We start from the raw sequence: 20,986 nt of genomic DNA on the forward strand, positions 1-20,986 counted from the left end.
GAGTTCACTAAAGGATTGTGTCGCTTTTGCTTGGCACTAACTGGTAAAATTGGAGCAAGAAAACCATCTGATTCACAAAGCACCCACATTTGATGGAATTCGTCACTCATTACAATGCCAAGCAGAATGTGTTTCGGTGCACCAGTGGTATTTGCGTGTAATTGGCGGAGAAATTGCCCACCTATATGCAAATAAGCCTCAATGATGAACATCAAATTCACTAACACCAGTGCTAATAGCCACACATAGTTTTGGGTCACAAACTATGCCTCCAGAAAGGTGGTGGCTTTTGCTCTGAGCAATGTGAGGGAATGTTCCATTCACTCTGGGCAGTTCGGCCCAGGACAGTCAGATGCACGCTCCCTTTGCACCGCTGCAGTCAGGCTCATGTTCTGATCATTACATTTTTTGATAATAATAATAATAATAGTAAAACCATACAATGTTACATTATGTTCATTAAAAGAACAATAGGAATTTGAATGAGCAATATCATCCACCCATCCATCTACCCCATTCAATCAACACGCACACACACAGACGCGCACGCACGCAAACACACACACACACACGGCAATCAGGTTTTGCAGTTAATGTGATTTTATATACCAGTGTGCTGGAATGCAGGCTATATTACTCGCCATTGCTTTTTGTCTATAAAGTTCAAAATAAAGAGTGTGTCCGATTTATGCACGAATAACAATGTGGCAAGCATTGAGATGGAGGCAGTTTATTGTGATAAGGACTAAAGATAAGCAAGCTGACCGTGCCACAAAAAGAGCCAGAGTCGGGTGACAGTGATTTTCAGACGATACAGAGCAGAAAACAGAGACAGAGAAGCCTGCAGGCCGAAGGCAGAGGAGGCTGCGTGTGAAATGCAAGAATTGTCTGATACACAGACAATTACTTGATGTTGAAAAAACTATGGACTGCATTATTGATGTGCGTGTGTGTGTGTGTGTGTGTGTGTGTGTGTGTGTGTGTGTGTGTGTGTGTGTGTGTGTGTGTGTGTGTGTGTGTGTGTGTGTGTGTGTGTATGCGTGCGTGCGTGTGTGTGTGTATATGCGTGCGTGCGCTCAAGAGGTTCCATTACAAATGCTGTCTCCTTAAAGATTAAGTTATACTTATATTTATTTGTCTTTCTCCAAAAACATCTGCAAATATTCCAAAGAGACACACAATGCAGCCTGACGTGAAGACAATTCCAAGGACCTTGATGGGAGACAGAAGGAGGAACTTCAAGGGAGCCTGATACCATATCCACCCCTAGCTAGAATATTTAAAACAGTTGGACTCTCCATATTGTTATCCTAGTCGGCGCATTTTGCCCCAGGTTGAATCCACCCCTCTGACAAAACTCTTGGCACCAGCCAAGCCCCTGCAGTAAAAATGGTAAACTGTTATTGAATTTCTGTGTAATAGGTAAAAGGACTTACCGTAATTTTCGGACTATAAGTCGTGGTTTTTGTCATAGTTTGGGTGGGGGGGCGACTTGTACTCAGGAGCTACTTATATGTAATTTTTTTCACAAATTTTCAAAATTCAAAAATCCGCGATGTAGTGAAACTGCGATAAACGAACCACGATGTAGCAAGGGATTACTGTCATTTGAACTGCAAGTGACGTCACCCGTGCCGCGCGGCGGTTGATTCGATCACGGGATGACGAAGGGCCCCACGTACTACCGGCATCATTAGCAGCTTTGTTTGTAAGTGACACGGAGGACGAAGAGTTTGAAGGATTGAATGATTTGGAGTGACACAGAAGGTTTGAAAAACTGTTATGGCTTTTATGGCCTTCTCGACGTGAGCTCTCTTTCAACGGATCCGACGTCAGCATATGCAGTGCACGCGCGGCATTGTTTACATAAAGCACAATCGATGGATTTAATGAATTGGAGTGACACAGATGGTTTGATAAACGTGTTATCTATGTAATACTTACTTGAATAACTCTGAATGTTACGTCAGACCCGTTCTCAGCTCCTCATTTGTGTATATGTCACGTTAGCATACCGTATCGTTTAGCCTGTTGTTTCTGGTTCATGTCTGTTTTTGGTGTTGGATTTTGACAAATAAATTTGCCCCAAAAGTGCGACTCGTACTCCGGTGCGACTTATATATGTTTTTTTTCACTTTATTGTGCATTTTATGGCTGGTGCAATTTATACTCCGGAGGGGATTATAGTCCGAACATTACGGTACATCAGGCAATGACAATGCTGGTAGAACCAAAAGGACTCTAAAAGACATTTTACAAAAGCGCACACCCCAGAAATCTAGAATGAACAAAAAAACGAATGAGGTCTCATACGTTCCTGGAAGCACAAAAATTAAATGTATTAGACATGTTATAAAATCATAACACCCTGGCAAATTTCTGACATATTTTTTGTTGACACAGCAGCCTACCAGGAAGTCAAAACTGAAATTTTACTTCTGGTTTCGCTGTTACAAAAAAGCCTTGACTGCCCATTTGAAGAAAAAGGACGCGAGCAGCAGAGAAAATCTAATTGCTCATCGGCAACTTAGTTTAATCAAGCTGTTGTCAATAAATTTGCCAAAATAACACAAAATCACTTTGCCAGTTCCTAGGCGTGTCTAACATCATAACACTGCTGCTCTCGAGCTGAATATTTTTCTTAGTGAATGTATCACTGAACCGCTTCTCCTCATGAGGGTTGCGGGCGTGCCAGAGCCTATCCCACCCACCCTGAACTGGTTGTCAGCCAATTGCACGACAAAAACAGACAAGCAAATTTTCACACTCACAATCACACCTACGGGCAATTTGGAGTGGTCAATCGGCCTGCTATGCATGTTTTTGGGATGTGGGAGGAAACCGGAGAGACCTAGAGGGAACCCATGCAGGCATCGGGAGAACATACAAACTCACACAGGAAGACTGGAGCTGAAATGGAACCCACAACCTCCGCACTGTGAGGCGGACGTGCTAACCAGTGCTAACCAGTGCTAACCAATGTCACCGTTTTGCCTGTTTACTTCGTCATCCTCATTGTTATTGTTGTTATATGTTTCATTTTTGTGTACAACGCCGTTCCAGCTACATTATTTTCAAGTCCTCTAAATAATAAAGTCATATTTTTTATATTCACTAGAGCCAGCCTCTGCAGCCGGGGATCGGACTGCCAAGGTCCCCGCCTTTGGCCGCCGCCCAGCTCACGATGCACCCGACCCCTTTGGCCCCTCCTATAGGTGGTGAGCCCATTGGAAGGGGGACCCACGTCTTCTTTTCGGGCTATGCCCGACCGGACCCCATGAGCTAAGGCCCGGCCACCAGCCGCTTGCCTTCGAGCCCCACCTCCAGGCCTGGCTCCAGAGAGGGGCCCCGGTGACCCGCGTCCAGGCGAGGGAAAACGACATCCATATATCTTTTTCATCATAAGGGGTCTTCTGAGCCGTGCTTTGTCTGGCCCCTCACCTAGGACCCTTTTGCCATGGGTGACCCTACCAGGGGCATGAAACCCCAGACAACATGGCTCCTAGGATCATAGGGGCACGCAAGGGAAGTCTGGGAGTCCCTCCTAAAGCTGCTGCCCCCGCGACCCGACCCCGGATAAGCGGAAAATGAATGGATGGATGGATGGATGGATGGATGGATGGATGGATGGATGGATGGATCTTGATAAAGACTTAGATGGTTTATGCGCATTGTGAGCCAATCTAAACAACATCAACACAGAGTAGCCATTTTGAGACAGGGCTAGTGACTCAAAAATTGAATCATTAAAATGAAATATTTACAGCATGTGGATCTTCACGACTGCCTCCACCTGTCAGTGGATCACCAGCTTCCTGACCAACAGGAGACAGCGTGTGAGGCTTGGGAGCATGACATCTGATACCAGGACCACCAATACTGGCGCCCCTCAGGGGTGCGTCCTCTCCCCACTGCTCTTCTCTCTCTACACCAACGATTTCTCCTCAGGTGACTCTCCTGTGAAGCTTCTGAAGTATGCAGACGACACCACTGTCATAGGACTGATCGGGGACGGTGATGAGACTGCGTACAGACAGGAGGTAGAGCGGCTGGTCCACTGGTGCAGCCAAAACCACCTGGAGCTGAACCCGCTCAAGACCGTGGAGATGACAGTGGATTTCAGGCAAGACCCTTCACCACTTTCACCCCTCACTATCTGCAGTAATACTATACTCTCCTCGGACAACTTCAAGTTCCTGGGTACCACAATCTCACTGAACCTGATATGGACCGGCCACATAGACTCTGTACGGAAGAAGGCCCAGCAGAGGCTGTACTTCCTGAGACAGCTCAAGAAGTTCACCCTGCCGCGGGAGCTGCTGAAGACCTTCTACACTCCCATCATCTAGTCTGTCCTCTGCACCCTCATCACTGTCTGGTTTGGATCGGCCTCAAAACAAGACAAGTACAGACACCAAAGGACAATCAGGACAGCAGAAAAGATCATTGGAATCAACCTCCCATCCATCCAAGACTTGTATCTGTCCAGGACAAGGAAATGTGCAAGCAACATCTCTACAGTCCCTTCTCACCCAGGTTACAGTCTGTTTGAACTACTCTCCTCCGGACGGCGTTATAGAGCTCTGTACGCCAAAACCAGCAGACACAGAGACAGCTACTTCCCCGAGGCTGTTGCTCTGATGAAATCACACCACTCTTGAAGTCTCAGAGTCATTGATGTGCAATAACATCCTGCTCTCCACACCTTTTTGTATTGTCTACACTGTTTGTACTGTGTCTTCTCTGCATCCATTGCAGCCTGGTCATCCTGGAAGAGGGACCCTCCCATCTGTGGTCTCTTCTCAAGGTTTCTCATTTCCCCTAGTCGGAGTTTTGAGTTTGTCCTTGCCCTCATGATCTTAAGATCAGGGGATGGCCGATGGCTCTGCAGACCTTTGCACACTGTTGAGGGATCAGGATTGTCAGAGAGGTGTCTCTCCAGGCTCTCCACGTAACACCTCCTGGCTCTCCCGACCTCTCGGTTCAGTGTGTTTCTGGTCTGCTTGAACAGGTCCCGGTCCTGTAGGCCTCCTCCTTGGCTTTGCGCAGCCTCCTGAGGTTTGGTGTAAACCAAGGTTTGTCGTTGTTGTACGTGCAAAGGTCTTAGTCTGCACACACAGATCCTCACAAAAACAGATGTATGATGTGACAGTGTCAGTGAGTTCATGCAGGTCTGAAGTTGCAGCTTCAAAAACTCCCCAATCTGTGCAGTCAAAGCAGGCTTGGAGGTCCTGCCTTGACTCCACTGTCCACTTCCTCACAGTCCTCACTACAGGCTTAGACGTTTTTAGTTTCTGCCTGTAGGCCGGGACCAGATGAACTAGACAGGGGTCCGAGAGTCCTAAAGCTGCACGAGCCACAGAGTGGTATGCATCCTTAATTACGGTGTAGCAGTGGTCCAGTGTCTGTGCCCCTCTGGTGGGTCACGTAATGTGCTGTCTGTATCTGAGGAGTTCGTGTGCGAGGTTCACCCTGTTGAGATCACCCAAAACAATGATTAGTGAATTTGGTAGAAGTTTCTCCATGTCTGTCACCTGGTCGACCAGCATCTCATTAATTTTATAATGATCATTTTATTAATCGTTTTAGTTCACATTTGTATTGAGCTTACAATGAAATAGTGTGGCACACTGCTCTCCAAACCACCCGACTCATGTACTTATACGCAGCCATTCAAGCACATGATGATCTGTGAGAGCACTCCTTTATGTTGCATCTCATTTGAGAGTGTCGATAAGCAATTCTGTCTCTTTTTTTTTCGAGAGAAGGTATGATTGGTACTTATTCAGTGCATGTTGCTCTGCTCCACATCAGAGCCTAGAGAAGCCATTGAGAGTAAAAAATCCTTGCCAGATACAGAAGTGGCAGCAGCATTTTCACTTCCTGGAACTGCTGAGCTAAGAATACACAATTAATTATATCAATTTTATATTTCAAAGGTTTCTCTGAGTTGGTTATATTACAAACAACTGCACGATGCACCTTTCCACTACAGTATTTCTCATTATATACAGTACATACTATGTGATGTTTTATCGTTCATCACAGGACTTCCATCAATCATCCTCACATGCACAAACATATTTATATACACTTCGACAATAACGTTATATGTTTTTTCACATCATAAATATTGTGATATTTCTTTTTTGATGCATTAGGAGTGAACAGGAGGAAGAATACAGGAGCCTTGGTGGAGGATGTAAAGAACTGGCATCCAACCTACATCCCACAGGCTATTTACAGACCACTGTCCATTTTATACTGAAAATAACATTCAACACATTCTGCACCACTGTATAAAAGACTACAGTGACTAATTATTGGTTTTATACTGAGTTTTGACAGCATTTAGAACTAAAATCGTAAAGAAAAATTAAAATGGTCCATCCATCTGTTCATTTTCTTCTGTCAATGGGGCAACAACTCAAGCAGGCAAGCTCAGACTTGCCTCACTCACTCCAGTCATTTCATCCAGCTCTTCTGAGAGACTCCCCAAGTGTTCCCTGGCCAGCTGGAGGACTCTGCATTGCACGTCTAGAAGACGTAATTAGATGCCGAAATCACCTTATCTGGCTCTTCTCATTTCAGAGGAGCAGCAGCTCAAATCTGAGCCCCTCCTGAATATACCAGCTTCTCACCCATTCTCAAAAGGAGCAAACCCGGACACTCACAAGGAAACTCATGTCAACCTCTCTGTATCCGGGAGCTCATTCTTTTGATCATAACCCACAGCTCATAACCACGGGTGAGGATGGTAAGAAAGTAGATAAATTGAGAGAGCTTTGCCTTTCAGTTCAGCTCCTTCTTTACCTCAATATACTGATGCAGAGTCTGCAAACACTGCACCAATACGCCTGTCAATCTCCCACGTCATTCGTCCCTCACGTAAACAAGACCCCGATGTACAATGAAGCAAAAAAGTATATCACTGATTTTGCAAGTACTCCCAATTAAAATAATGAGAGGGTTCTGTAGTTTTCACCATAGGCACATTTTAACAGTGAGAGACAGAATTTGGGGGGAAAATTTTTCAAAATTGCATTTTAGAATTTTTAAAGAATTTCTTTTAAATTATGGTGGGAAATAAGCATTTGGTCAATAACAGAAGTATAAGTCAATGCCTTGTAATGCCTATAATGTTCTTGGAATGCAACTCACCATTCTTCTTCTTCCAGACATCATGAGTTGAGTTGAGTTTGAGTCAAAATGTTCTATTTTGGTTTCATTTGACCAAATGATATTCTCGAAACCTTTTCACCCATATGCTCTCTGGCAAACTTCAGATCGGCCTGAACAGGAACCTGCTTAATTTGATTTACGGTTGGCATATTGTTTTTATGGTGGTAACCTTTGTTACTTTGGTCCCAGCTCTCCACAGGTCATTCACCAGTGAAGATGTGGAATTTTGGCTCACCGTGCTCATGATCATTCTGATCCCACTGGGATGTTTATCTTGCATGGAGCCCCAAACCAGCCCTTGCGTGTCAGTTTTTGACCAAGTACCTATTTATATATAGTACATATATAGCATAACTTACAAATACATTCTCAAAAAAAGCCTAAAATGTGATTTTATTTCCACATTCTGTGTCTTACAGTTGAAATATACCTACGATGAAAAGTTCAGAGCTCTGTGGTCTCAGATTCAGAGGAGCTAATTTTCATCCCAACACACTCAGTTGCAAACTGCTCCGCTGTGAGTTGAAGATTGTGCCTTGATTAAAACAACAGAACGTGTCCGCGTGGGTTTTCTCCGGGCACTCCGGTTTCCTCCCACATCCCAAAAACATGCTTGATAGGCTGATTGAGCACTCCAAATTGTCCCTTGTGTGAGTGCGAGTGCGAATGGTTGCTTGTCTCTGTGTGCCCTGCGATTGGTTGGCAACCAGTTCAGGGTGTCTCCCGCCTACTGCCCGATGACGACTGGGATAGGCTCCAGTACGCCCGCGACCCCCGTGGGGACAAAGCGGTTCAGAAAATGGATGGATGGATATATATTTACGTATAATGTCCCCCAAACGGTAGCATGTAAGTACTGAACAGCATAGTTCCAATTACCAATCCCTGCGGGACACCCAATGCCACATTATTAAACTCAGAAGTCGTGTCTTGGGTCCTCTCCGAGATAAGAACAAAACCAGGAGAGCTGACCCGACAAAACAACGCAGGTTTCAAGGCGACCTAATAATATATTGTGATTAACAGTGTACAAGGCAGCACTGTGATCGAGGAACCAATGAGGTGTTGGAGTCCATCCCTAAGAGTTCATTCGTACTTTAGCAAGGGCTGTCTCAGTAGAGTCGTCACCTCTTAAACCAGACTGAAAACAGATATTTGCAAAAAAAATAAAAAAAATACTGAAGGTACCAAACCAGACACCCTCAATGCCTCTGCGACGCCTCGGAATTCTGTTGATAAAGGTTATAAACCAAATCGGCAGCATTGGCGAAGTACTGTAGCATTAAATTCATCCATATAACCATCCATCTGTCCATCCGTCCATTCATACAATCAATCAATCAATCAATCAACCAATTAATCAATCAATCAATCAATCAATCAATCAATCAATCACCATCAGGCATATCAGACCTAGCTTAGATGAGAGTGAGACAGGAGAGCTCTAAAAGAATATTATATATTGTAACTGTGCTGGTAATAAAATGCAATTATATATTATCAAATTAATTATTAGCATACTTTATATTATAAAGAATATATTATCTTGGATTCAAAGGAAAGTGGCTATGCAATTTTAACAACTGTCTTGGACAGAATTTGTTTTCCTTGCCTTTTTGTTTGTCACTTAACTCAGCCCGAAATAGGAGACAAGGTAATAAGTTCTCTCCTTTTTTTGATTCATATAGGAACAAATATTTTGTAGTACAACAGGTCCTTGGTTTCAGCTAAATAAACCACAAGCAATTTTCATCAGTCTGTGTCCATATGTCTGAAAATCTGCCTATGTTTCTGTCTGTCTAATTTGACTCTAACTATAAAAGGTAAAAGCGAGAGAGCAATTGGCTTGGAGTGCTATGTGTGTAATATTTCTCAAACAACAATTCAAGTCACAAATCCACCCGAGGTTAGCAACGGAAAAAAGGGAAGGGCAATCAAGTTCAAACTTTATTTAAGATGTTAGAGTTGTTATGAATCTAACCTAAGAAGCAGAATAATGCACTTCAAACTGCAAACTCTTGCATTCGATTTGTGCATGATCTTTGTAATATTATTTTCAAAATAATATTTTTGGATGTATTTGTATTACCGTAATTTTCGGACTATAAGTCGCGTTTTTTTTCTTTGTTTGGGTGGGGGAGGCGAATTAAACTGAGGAGCGACTTATATGTGAATTTTTTCACAAATTTTTAAAATTCAATATCATGGTAATTAATGAAAACTGATTTAAATAAAGAGCTATGCAAATACCAAAACAGGTAAATAAAACAGACTGAGTCTGGCTGGAAACAGACCTACAGCTGTTTTTACAGCTGTATGAAATGAAAACAGATATACCGTAATTTTCGGACTATAAGTCGCGGTTTTCGTCAAAGTTTAGGTGGGGGGGCGACTTATACTCAGGAGCGACCTATATGTGACTTTTTTCACAAATTTTCAAAATTCAAAAATCCGCGATGTAGTGAAACCGCGATAAACAAACCGCAATGTAGCAAGGGATTACTGTCATTTGAATTTCAGTTGTTTACATAAAGGGCAAAGGATTCGATCACAGGATGACGAAAATGACGAAGGGCCCCATGTACTACTGGCATCATTAGCGGCTTTGTTTGTAAGTGACACGGAGGACAAAGAGTTTGAAGGATTGAATGATTTGGAGTGACACAGAAGGTTTGAAAAACTATTATGGCTTTTACGCACGCCCGATCCTTCTCGACGGGAGCTCTCTTCCACCTCCGTGGATGGAAGTCGGGGGCCGGCGCTCGGCCGGGTGGCTGTCCGGGGACGGTGGATGGGGCTCGGACATGGCTTTTACGCACGCCCGCTCCTATTCTATGGAGCGCTCTTCCACCTCCGTGGCTGGAGGTTCAGTAGTCGTTGGCTCGTTTAACTCTTGTTTTGTTAAATAAAGAGCCGTTTACCAAACCCACGTCTTTCCTGGTGCTTTGTTAACGCTACAATATAGTTATATACTAGATCTCTGCAGCGCACGCGCGGCGGTGTTAACATAAAGAACGAGGAATTTGATCGATGGATTTAATTATTTGGAGTGACACAGATGGTTTGATAATATTGTTGTAATATGATAGTTATTTAAAATATACTTTATATATCATTATATGGGTCTGTGGAATAATTAGAGATGCAACTTACAACGGGTCCGACGTGAGCATATGCGGCACGATAAAGCACGATTGATGGATTTAATGAATTGGAGTGACACAGATGGTTTGATAAACGTGTTATTTATGTAATACTTACTTGAATAACTCTGAATGTTACATCAGGCCCGTTCTCAGCTCCTCGTTTGTGTATATGTCACGTTAGCATACCGTATCGTTTAGCCTGTTGTTGCTGGTTCATGTCTGTTTTTGGTGTTGGATTTTGACAAATAAATTTGCCCCAAAAGTGCGACTTATACTCCAGTGCGACTTATATATGTTTTTTTTCACTTTATTGTGCATTTTATGGCTGGTGCGACTTATACTCCGGAGCGACTTATAGTCCGAAAATTACGGTATAACGATAAATCGTAAGCAATTATAACGCTGAATAGAAATGTTAAGATAAGTAGGTGACAACAATTGACATTGTGTTAAGAAACAACTAGCGAGCCATAACGCAGTACTATAACGCACAGTACCATAACATAGTCCATTATGACGTTGTCTTTCATAGAAAGCTTTTACTATTTAAGGAAGATGTTGAGCATGACGTGACATTTTCTTTTTTTCACACGATCGCTTAATAACTCAAATGTTACATGACAATGTTTTTGGTTTCATGATTGGACAAAAGTAGTTGTGGCATTGACAGTTTTGCAGTGGTAAAATCCTGTAATATTAAGAAAAGTATCGAAAGAAAGTTTACAGTTAAAGAAAAAGAATGTAGGCAAAAGTGTACAAGGGAAGATCCAGTTTTTAAAATTCAAACAGGAGGGACAGACAGCTGAAAGAAAGCCCAAGACACACACACACGCACGTACCCACGCACACACACACACGCACACAAAACAAGTAGTATATTAGAAATAGCTCGAAGCATCAAAAAGCATGAGCATCTAGGTTGTCATAAGAAATGGCTATTCCGTGTTCTCCCTTTGCTCAGTGTGCAGTAGATCGTGGCCTTTGACCTCCCAATCCAAGCCTCACATCCATCATCAAATGCAGACACCCAAACATGACAGTGTATTCTTAGCTCATCCATCACAACACGAGACTGTAGCTAGGTAAGTATATAATAGTCACGCAGCCATTTAATTAACCAGCAAAAGTTGGAGGGTGGTTTGTAATGAGGATATTAAAGACTATTTATTGGCTGGTGATTTTTATGCGAATTTGACAAAGATTTCACAGCTCACGAAAAGCACACGGTGACCCATTCATAATCACAGGGCGAATGTGAGATTAGTGACCAAGGGCCAAAACTGCGAGCTGCATGAGTCCACTTAAAGACAATTGGGCTACAAGACACAAGATGTCATGTGTTTCACTTCCTTAAGCAATGAAACAAAGTTTTAAATTTACAATTTATATTTGTATTCTAGGTTGAGAGAGAGCAGAAATGTATTTGGTGCTTTAACAAGTGGTGGCATAACAGTGTGTTGCACACTTTTTATTTTCATGTATTTTCAATGTATAGCCATAGTATAAATAAAAAGTACCAAAATATTTGCTGGGATAAGAATTGAAAATGTTCATACACCAGTACTTAAATAAAATCTTCACTATAAATGTCAATTTAAAGGATGTAATGAAAGCAATCAAATTATATTTTGATATATATATATATATATATATATAATTTTTTTTACCTTTATATATTTATATATAAATATATATAAATCAATTTATTCACTCTATGAAAAATCGCCAAGCCCAAGGTATTTTCCAAGTACTGCTTTAGATATTTAATATTAACCCTATAATGACCTTTGCGTGGGTTTAATGATGTTTGGCTTTAAAAAAGATTTTAAAAAGTAAGATAAACCATAATGACTGGTTTATTTGGTGTGGTTTTAGTTTGAGCACATACCGAGAAAAAAATATATCTAAGTCTTTCCGTTCAGTGTTGCAGTTTGTCAAATAATTGATGAGGTATCAGATGACGAATAGATTAAGTTTTATTGGCAATGTGAGATCTTGGTCATGCTAATAATTTAATGCTTGTCACTGATATTAAATGTGTAAACACCACCCAGCCCTCTCTTCAGAAAAAAAAAGTCATTTTCAATCATGTTATAGGAAGTATAAGGTAACAATTCCATAGCAGCATGAGGTCAGTTTGCATTCAAGTAAAATCAAAGTGTCTGTATTTATTGCAGAAAATCAAATGAGCACGAGGCTCTAATTGTTCTTTGCTCATTAACCTTCCAATCAAGATTGCATCTTTTTGATATGTTAAATTTAGCACAATTTTCATGCAAACACAGGGAATCAAGACGTCAATCTCTTGGTGGTAGATTAAGAAATATCAGCCAAAGAGGTTGTTATAGCAATCCAGTATTTAAAATACGTGAACTGTGTCCTAAGAGTGCCCCCCCGTGGCTGTACGTGGAAGGAACCTTCCCTGGATGTGTCAAATGATTTATTTTAGCCTTGCAACAATAGGGGGGAAATAGTGTCATTTCAATTGGAGGTACTACGTCTTGTGTTAAAATGGGACTCGGGAGACTATTAATCCAAAGTGAACGAGATAAAATGGAGACAGAAGCAACAAATGACAGATGTAGCAGGATAGTATGGTGCAATAAGACTTGTATTATATAAAGAATTGTAGAGGACAGTCAAAATCCAATAAAAAATTAATAATTTGATAAATACCGGGCTATTTTATGGCCATACATGATTTATAGCTGCAACGACATATTGCATTACTGAAAAAGCATCAAACCGTGTTGCCGTCAGCCCAAGGAAGCCTTTTGATCGAGGTGTGTTGGGATTTTCTCCCATGTGGAATAACAGTAGAAGCCTCTTCACTTTTCTGGAAAGGTCAAATATCAGTCAGTTCCTGTCTAGCTGAGGGCTGAAGAAGCAGCAGCACGTAGATCTGTAATTGGCAGAGTGGAGTTTTTTTCTGCTGCCAACACTCCGTTCTTTGTGAGATCAGAGAATAATATGATTCCTTCATCTACGATATGAACTGTGTCTCATCTGAATTTCCATGGTGCAAGTATCCAGTACACGCATTGCATGCATGCAGGACTGTGCATAGGCCATGTACATGGAAGCACAGGCACACGATAAATATCAGATGCCGGGGTGGACCTAAGGTGGGGTTTTTTTCCACCTTTATGGGCGACTAAGAGCTTAACACAGTACACAACACTTACAATCAAATAGCACAAAGAGTAAAAACGAACAAGAGCGAATAAGTAACAAGCAAATAACCCAAATAAAGAAACAATAAATAAATAAATAGACAAATAAGAGTAGCAAAATGGAGCAAGCGTGCTAATAGCAGACAGCCAGATCATAGCGCAAAAGAACAGGACGTCATGCAGCCGAGGGCGGAGGGGGGAGGGAATTCAGGATCCTGACAGCTTGGAGTATGAAGCTGTTTCTGAGTCTGGTGGTGCGGGAGCGCAGGCATCTGTACCTCTTCCCAGAGGGCAGAAGTTCAAACAAAGAGTGAACGGGGTGACTCACATCACACACAATCGCGGCTGCCTTGCGGGTGAGACGGGAGGCGTAAATGTCCTTCAGGGAGGGGAGCCCTGATGATTTTACTTGCAGTGTTCACTATGCGCTGCAGGGCCTTCATGTTGTACTCAGAGCAGCCACCACCCCACACAGCGATACAACTGGAGAGGACGCTCTCAACGGTGCCATGGTAGAATGTGGTCATGATGGCGGGAGGAGCACTTGCTCGCCTGAGTTTCCGCCGAAAGTACAGGCGGCGCTGAGCTTTCTTCACCAGCGACGCAGCGTTGGTGGTCCAGGAGAGGTCCTCACTGATGTGCACCCCCAGGAATCTGGTGCTGCTCACTCTCTCCACCACAGCACCGTCGACGGTCAGCAGCAGGTGGTGGGTCTGACCCTTCCGGAATGCAATGATAATCTCCTTGGTCTTGTTGACGTTCAGCGGAACGTTGTTGTCCCTGCTCCACGTGGCCAAAAGGTCGACCTCCGATCTGTAGTGAGTCTCGTCGCCACCGGTGATCAGACCCACCACAGTCGTGTCGTCGGCATATTTCAGCATGCGGTTGCTACTGTAGGTCGCAGTCCAGTCATGCGTCAGCAGGGTGAAGAGCAGCGGACTGAGCATGCAGCCTTGAGGGGCCCCCGTGCTCAGCGTGATGCTGCCGGAGACATTGTCGCCCACACGGACTACTTGAGGCCTCTGACAGAGGAAGTCCAGTTGCAAAGGGAGGTACTGAGGCCCAGCTTGTCGAGCTTGCAAATGAGACGCTGTGGAACAATGGTGTTTAATGCAGAACTGAAGTCCACAAACTGCAATCTCACATATGAGTCCCTGTTCTCCAGGTGGGTGAGGGCAGGGCAGATGGCATCCTCAGAGGACCGATTGGGTCGGAAGGCAAACTGGAAGGGGTCCACGGTGGGGGGAAGAACAGATCTGACGTGCGCCAAGACAAGCTGCTCAAAGCACTTCATGACGATGGGGGTCAGTGCCATAGGGCGGTAGTCATTGAAGCAGGAAGGAGCAGGATTTTTCGGCACAGGTATGATGGTGGCAGCCCTGAAGCATGACGGGACGATGGCCTGCTGCAGGGAAATGTTAAAGATGTCCGTGAAGACATCCATCAGCTCCTCAGCGCAGTCCTTCAGCGCCCGTCCCGGGATGTTGTCCGGGCCCGCCGCCTTACGGGTGTTGATAGCAGCAAACGCCCTCTTCACGCTAACGGCAGAGAGGCACAGGGGCTGCTCGTCCGGAGGGGAAGAGGTCTTCGGCGGGCAAGTGCCGTTCTGAGCGTCGAAGCGAGCAAAGAAGCGGTTCAGTTCGTTGAGCAGAGGGACGTCGCCCTCACAGCTCTGCGGCGCGGGCTTGTAGTCCGTGATGGTCTGTATGCCTCGGCACAGGCCCCGAGCATCCCTGCTGTCTTTGAAGTGAGCAGTAATCTTGGAAGAGAACGCCTTTTTCGCATCCTTGATGCCCCGGGACAGCTTCGCCCTTGCTGATCTCACGCCCGCTACATCCCCAGCCCTGTAGGCTTTGTCTCCTTCCCTCAGCAGCCCCAGGACAGCCCCTGTCAGCCATGGCTTCCAGTTAGCCCGAGTGACGACGTACTTAGTGAGGGTCACATCATCAATGCACTTTGCGATGTACGAGGTCACAGAGTCAGCATACTCCTCAATGTCTGTCCGATTGTTGCAAGTAGCCGCCCGCTTAAACATTTCCCAGTCCGTAGTGCCAAAGCAGTCTCGAAGAGGCCCCCTGAGGCCACACTCTAACTCGTTTGCGAACCGGCCTGGATGTTCTCACTCTCTGTCTGTACGCGGGCGTAAGCAGAATGGTGACGTGGTCAGAAAGTCTGATGTGGGGGAGGGGGGTGGCCTTGAAAGCTCCTTTATGTGCAGTGTAGACCAGGTCCAGGAAGTTGTCACCACGAGTTGGAAAATTAACATGCTGGTGAAGCTTTGGAAAGACAGACTTCAGGTCAGCATGATTAAAATCACCAGCAAAGAAGATGAAACCGTCAGGGTGCACCGTCTGCTGATCACTGACAGCCTGATACAGTTCACTAAGGGCCGTGATCCTGTCACCACCAACGTTGGAAGGCGGGATGTAGACCGCGACAAGCATAATTGCAGTAAACTCCCTTGGTAGGTAAAAAGGACGGCACTTAATGATCACAAACTCCGCCAGTGGCGAGCAGTGTCTGCACACAACTACAGAGTTCCGGCACCATTCGTCGCGGATGTAGACAGATACCTCCTCCGCGCGATTTTCCTCCTTTTTCAATGGCCCGGTCTGCCCGATAGCACGCCAGCCGCTCCAGTTGCACAGCAGAGTCCGGAATGTTGACATTCAGCCAAGTTTCAGTGAACACGAGCACACAGCAGTTACTCACCGCCCGGTTCGTGGATCTCAGCAGACGAACGTAATCCATTTTGTTGTCCAGCGACCGAAAGTTCGCCAGAATAATGGAAGGCACGGCCGGGCGAGTTGGGATCACCGCTAGCCTGGCCTGGAAGCCACCGCGCTTACCCCTCTTCTGCCTCCTCGCACACCGCTTCCGACGCTGCCTATCCGGGGAAGGAGTAGCTGACGAGTCCGGCGTTGATTCAGGCCGGAGCAGTCCCAGTGCCTTTAATGTCCCCGTATCAAAGTTCAAAACGCCGCGAAACTCGCTCACGCCGATGTCGAGCAGAACCTGCCTGCTGTACTTGTAGCACGACGCGGTAGGATCAGATAAATACACAAAACTGTCTGACAAACACTCATTAAATGAACAAAACACCCATCGGTTGGGACGGAGAGAGGCCGCTGCGTGTGCACGCGCCGCCATCATCAAACACCTGAGGCTTATAGTCCAACTTAGTTTATATATGAACAAAATAGTAGTATAATGTAGTGCTTTATATACGTTGCTTAAAATATTTTAAAAAGCCAGAAATTCATTGATTTGAAAACGTCTTAAGCAGATGGGTTTTTTTTCCTTTGTTTTTTGGTTTTCCTTAAGTATCAAATCAGGCGATTAGTCTTTGTATCTCTTCTTTACTGTCAGTGTGATGCATTTCTCGTTGGTCAGGTTAATCATAGTCATCATCACAATTGCAAAAATGAACGTTACGTAAAAATAAAAATCTTGCTCTGTTTCCACTGTTATGGCCAGCTTATCATGTCAATGTAGAATTACCTCTTTCCTTCTTCAATAGCTCCCCTGAACACACTGCGCACATGGCTTTTAAAAAATTGCACATGAACAGCGCAGAACAAATGAGTCGGACAAAAATGCCAGAATTTAGCCAGGTTTCCCTAACGGCCACCGCATAGCAACAGTTCCCCAGGCAATAAATTCCAAACTGTAACATGTTAGACAGGACAACCAAATGTGTCACAGCACTCTCGTTTATTGCAGAGAAGGGAAATGGAAAGTGGATCACAGGTGTTGGAGCGAAGCGGATGCTTCAGCGATGCTGGCAAAGGCAAAACAGGCTCATGGTCAGGGACAGGCAGAAGGTCGGACCTGGGCAGAGAACAAAGCAGAGCCAAACACAGACCCAGGTCGGGCATACAGAACTCGTGGTTGAATAATGGGCAAAGGGTCAGGCCAGGCAGAAGTCATACATGGGTCGAGCGACAGGTAAACCGGCTTGGTCGGCAAGGGAAGTCAGTTTGGGGAAGGCAGACAACAGGACAGGGTCGCAACGTGGTCAAACTGACAGAGTGGGCTGGGTCATCGTTAATGCAGCCTGACGGGACAGTAAGGTGAGGAGAGTTGCGCTGTCCAGGGTACTGGTCGCGTGGACGCATGACACCAAATAACTGCTGTGGCTCCTTTACAGATCAAATCTGATCACATCCATGGCACCCATATCCTGAGAGTGCAGTTATTCTCAACAATGGTTTCACTGACTTCACTAGGCACTACTAAAGCCGCCATCTGCGAAAATAATCCATATATTGCTCCTGTATTTATTTTCACGTCCTAATTAAACGGGCCACATATACTTTTTTTTTGTTCAAGATGGCGTTGTAGTGGCAGTCGTCTTCAAAAGCTCCTGGACCGCTTGGAATTGAAGTGGATCTCAATGGAACAGGAGAATTGAAACAACCTCTCATTTTGAGTGTAAATGATTGTTTGTCAATATGTACCCGGCTGGATACTGGTACAGGGTGTGCCCCGCCTACCGGCCAAACTCTGCTTGGACTCATGAGGATAAGCAGTTCGGACAACAAATGAATGACTATCATTATTGTGAATGTTGACAATTTTTTACAGTCAAAATTGTCATCTGGTAATTACACTTGTACAGTGCAACCTTCAAGTTCTTTCTTTTCTCACCTATATTTTTTATCCAAAGTGAAATGGCTGGTATCCAGGCCTAAATTCCAAAACATTAAATCACTCTGCTCATCTGTGTTAGGATCCCACATAGGAAGAGAAGCAGATTAGCCATGAGCAATATCTTTGATGGCCTCTCCTGTGTCTAATCAAAGTGAATATTACTTTAAAAGGAGGACATTTTTCATTCTGCCGGCTACATGGGATAACACTTTTAATAACTCTTCATTTGACCTAAATGCAGTGAAACCTAGAAGAAGACCTCATCTTGTAATGTGATACATTAGATTATAAAAAATAATGAACACCATCTGAATCAATTAAGATGCAGTAATGTGTCAAACTGCCTTGATGTATTCTTTAGTCAAATTTGACAGAGGTTAAGAAAGATACAACAGTGTTTCACAATTCTTAAGTCGTTGGCTCTCCGCATGCAGGCTCTGCCTCGTGTATTTCAAGCCAATTGAAAAATTAACATCCTATCATGATGATAATTGAGGCATACCAGTTGCAGTGGTGTGCTCTGGGAGAAATTAAAACCACTTGTAAAGAGGTAAATCAGAGAAAAAAAAACACTAAGCTAAAAGTCCGCTCAAGCTTCTCCGCCTCATTGTCTTATAACAACCCCAATGAAAAGAACAACCAAGGGTAGCATGATGGGCATCTGTTAAACATTTTTTTATTCTGGACCTTTCTCAAAGTATAGGCCCCCTTTTATCGCAGCAAGATGCCTTTCAACACACACACTAATATATTATTTATCAGCCGATAAACATGTAACCAATACATTTATGTCGATCAAATAAACTAAAATTGCATTTGACTGCCTACATTGGGAATTAGGTCTGCTTTCCTCAGTCTAAAATTTAGTCTACTTTTTGGAACTAAATTTGCAGATGTCCTAGTGGGTACAGCCGAAACATCCAGTAAGGCATCGTGCGACTACCAAATTCACAAACACGCCGAATTAAACCATCGCACGTGCATGAAAATGACGATGCTTTCATGCCAAGTGCAGTCTATTTTCTGTCACCAAATTAGGTGCGTCAGGGCAGGGCTGCTTTATGGGCTAGCATGTCCAGATGCCGTAGACTGGACTTGTGCTAGCACAAAAATTAAGATACGCCCGCCCGATTTTGCGCCGAGTGCACGATCCCAATTAGGGATAGGAATTGAGGTTCTTGTTGAGAACTGGTTCCCATGTTACAAATTCCTTGGAATCATTTGCTCTTTTGTTAACAATTACCTTAGCAATTCCAGTCAGCAGGATTTACGCTGCTACCAACATTATGCACTCTACACAACATGCATAGCGATGTGAACAAAGATGGTACCTGTGATGCAGAAGCGCTCCAAAGTTTGGTTCCATTTCATTAAGAAGGTCGAGAATAGAGTGACGTCCAAAAAATCAATTCCCATCCCTAATCCCAATAATTTAACCAGACCGACATCTATCCATCTATTTTCTATACTGCTTGTCCCCACGGGGGTCGCGGGTGTGCTGGAGCCTATCCCAGCAGTCATCAATCGGGCAGTAGGCGGAGGACACCCTGAACCGGTTGCCAGCCAATCGCAGGGCATAGATAGACAAGCAACCATTCACACTCGCACTCACACCTAGGGAGAATTTGGAGTGCTCAATTGGCCTACCAAGCATGTTTTTGGGATGTGGGAGGAAACCGGAGTGTCCGGAGAAAACCCACGCAGGCATGAGGAGAATATGCAAACTCCACACAGGGAGGGCCGGAGTTGGAAACATAGTACACGTAATGATGTTAAATTCCAATCAAAATCAAATCAACAAAGAGAGATCATGACAATCTGAACTATTAAACAAGTATACATATTGCAAATAATAATTTTGAGTGTTAATGATAAAATTATACTGTACTTCGACATCATTACCAATCCACTTAGATGATTTTCATTTGACCCCCAAGTTATCCCCCAAACCTAAATCCCTGGAATCATTCCTCCTGTAGCTCATATTGCAGGCGTACACCAAATATGAAAATTATATTTTCAGTTCCCGCAGAGACAATAAGGCATATCTTTCCAACATCCAGCCCAAGGCTGAACGGGTCAAAGATATTGAAGCATGGTGAAAGATATATAAGGAGCTCTCCACGTTTCCTTCTCTAGATTCTAAAAAGTTTCAAATTACACTAAGGGCCTTATGCCCTCAAAGTAACTTTCTCCTTTGCTAATAACTGAATATGTAGTTATCTGGGAAGCCTGCAGTGTGCATGTCTGAGAATAGGCAGAAGGGGATTTTCAATAAGGCTCAACTCATGAAAGGTGGAGACCATCATTATTCCAATACTTGCTGTGCAAATACCCCCTACTTGTGATGATCTTTCTTATTTCTCCTTGCCCCCTTTTTTAACCTAAGCGGAGTCCAACATGTGAGGCAGTTGTTTTAACCTGGGTTCTTGGCAGAATAGATTAAACTTTCTTAATGGAGTTCTGTCAAGTTTAATAGCATTGGTCTGGGAGCAAACCAATAACAATTCTGAGCAGATTATCATTGTCATTATAAATATTCAGAAGTGGGGAAAAAGAAATGTTTTGTTCTCATATATTACTGGATCACAAATGCTAAACATGTTCAATGTTCGCTTTACAAGATCAGGATTTTGGTGCCGATCACTGATAAGCGAATAAAAAAAAAAAAAGGTAACCAGTCACTGACATAATCAGAAGATGCACCGACAAATCCAATGGATTTAGAAAACATATACACACGATGTGTTTAATCTATGTATCAATGTGTCGCTCGATGAGAGCTGGACTTGCTTACATCGATGCTGGCCACAGATCAACACAAATCACTTC

At 43.8% G+C, this 20,986-nt stretch overlaps 1 protein-coding gene across 2 annotated transcripts in view; it reads right to left on the minus strand.

Moving 5' to 3' along the window:
* The window catches only part of LOC147056283 (endogenous retrovirus group FC1 Env polyprotein), a 49,582-nt gene extending 32,962 nt beyond the window's left edge, over positions 1-16,620 (minus strand). The window contains exon 1 of one of the 2 annotated variants that reach the window (XM_085912344.1): positions 16,214-16,620. Coding sequence is in view for 1 of the 2 variants with exons in the window: in XM_085912345.1 (XP_085768471.1) it covers positions 14,511-15,536 (1,026 nt within the window). In the remaining variant the exon portion in view is untranslated. Of the gene's footprint in view, positions 1-13,074 lie in introns of both variants that reach the window. The other variant, XM_085912345.1, reaches the window with a different exon arrangement.
* Positions 16,621-20,986: the final 4,366 nt, after the last annotated feature.

This window comes from Syngnathus leptorhynchus, chromosome 5 (assembly GCF_054491065.1).
Source record: "Syngnathus leptorhynchus isolate UIUO chromosome 5, UIUO_Slep, whole genome shotgun sequence".
NCBI lineage: Eukaryota > Metazoa > Chordata > Actinopteri > Syngnathiformes > Syngnathidae > Syngnathus > Syngnathus leptorhynchus.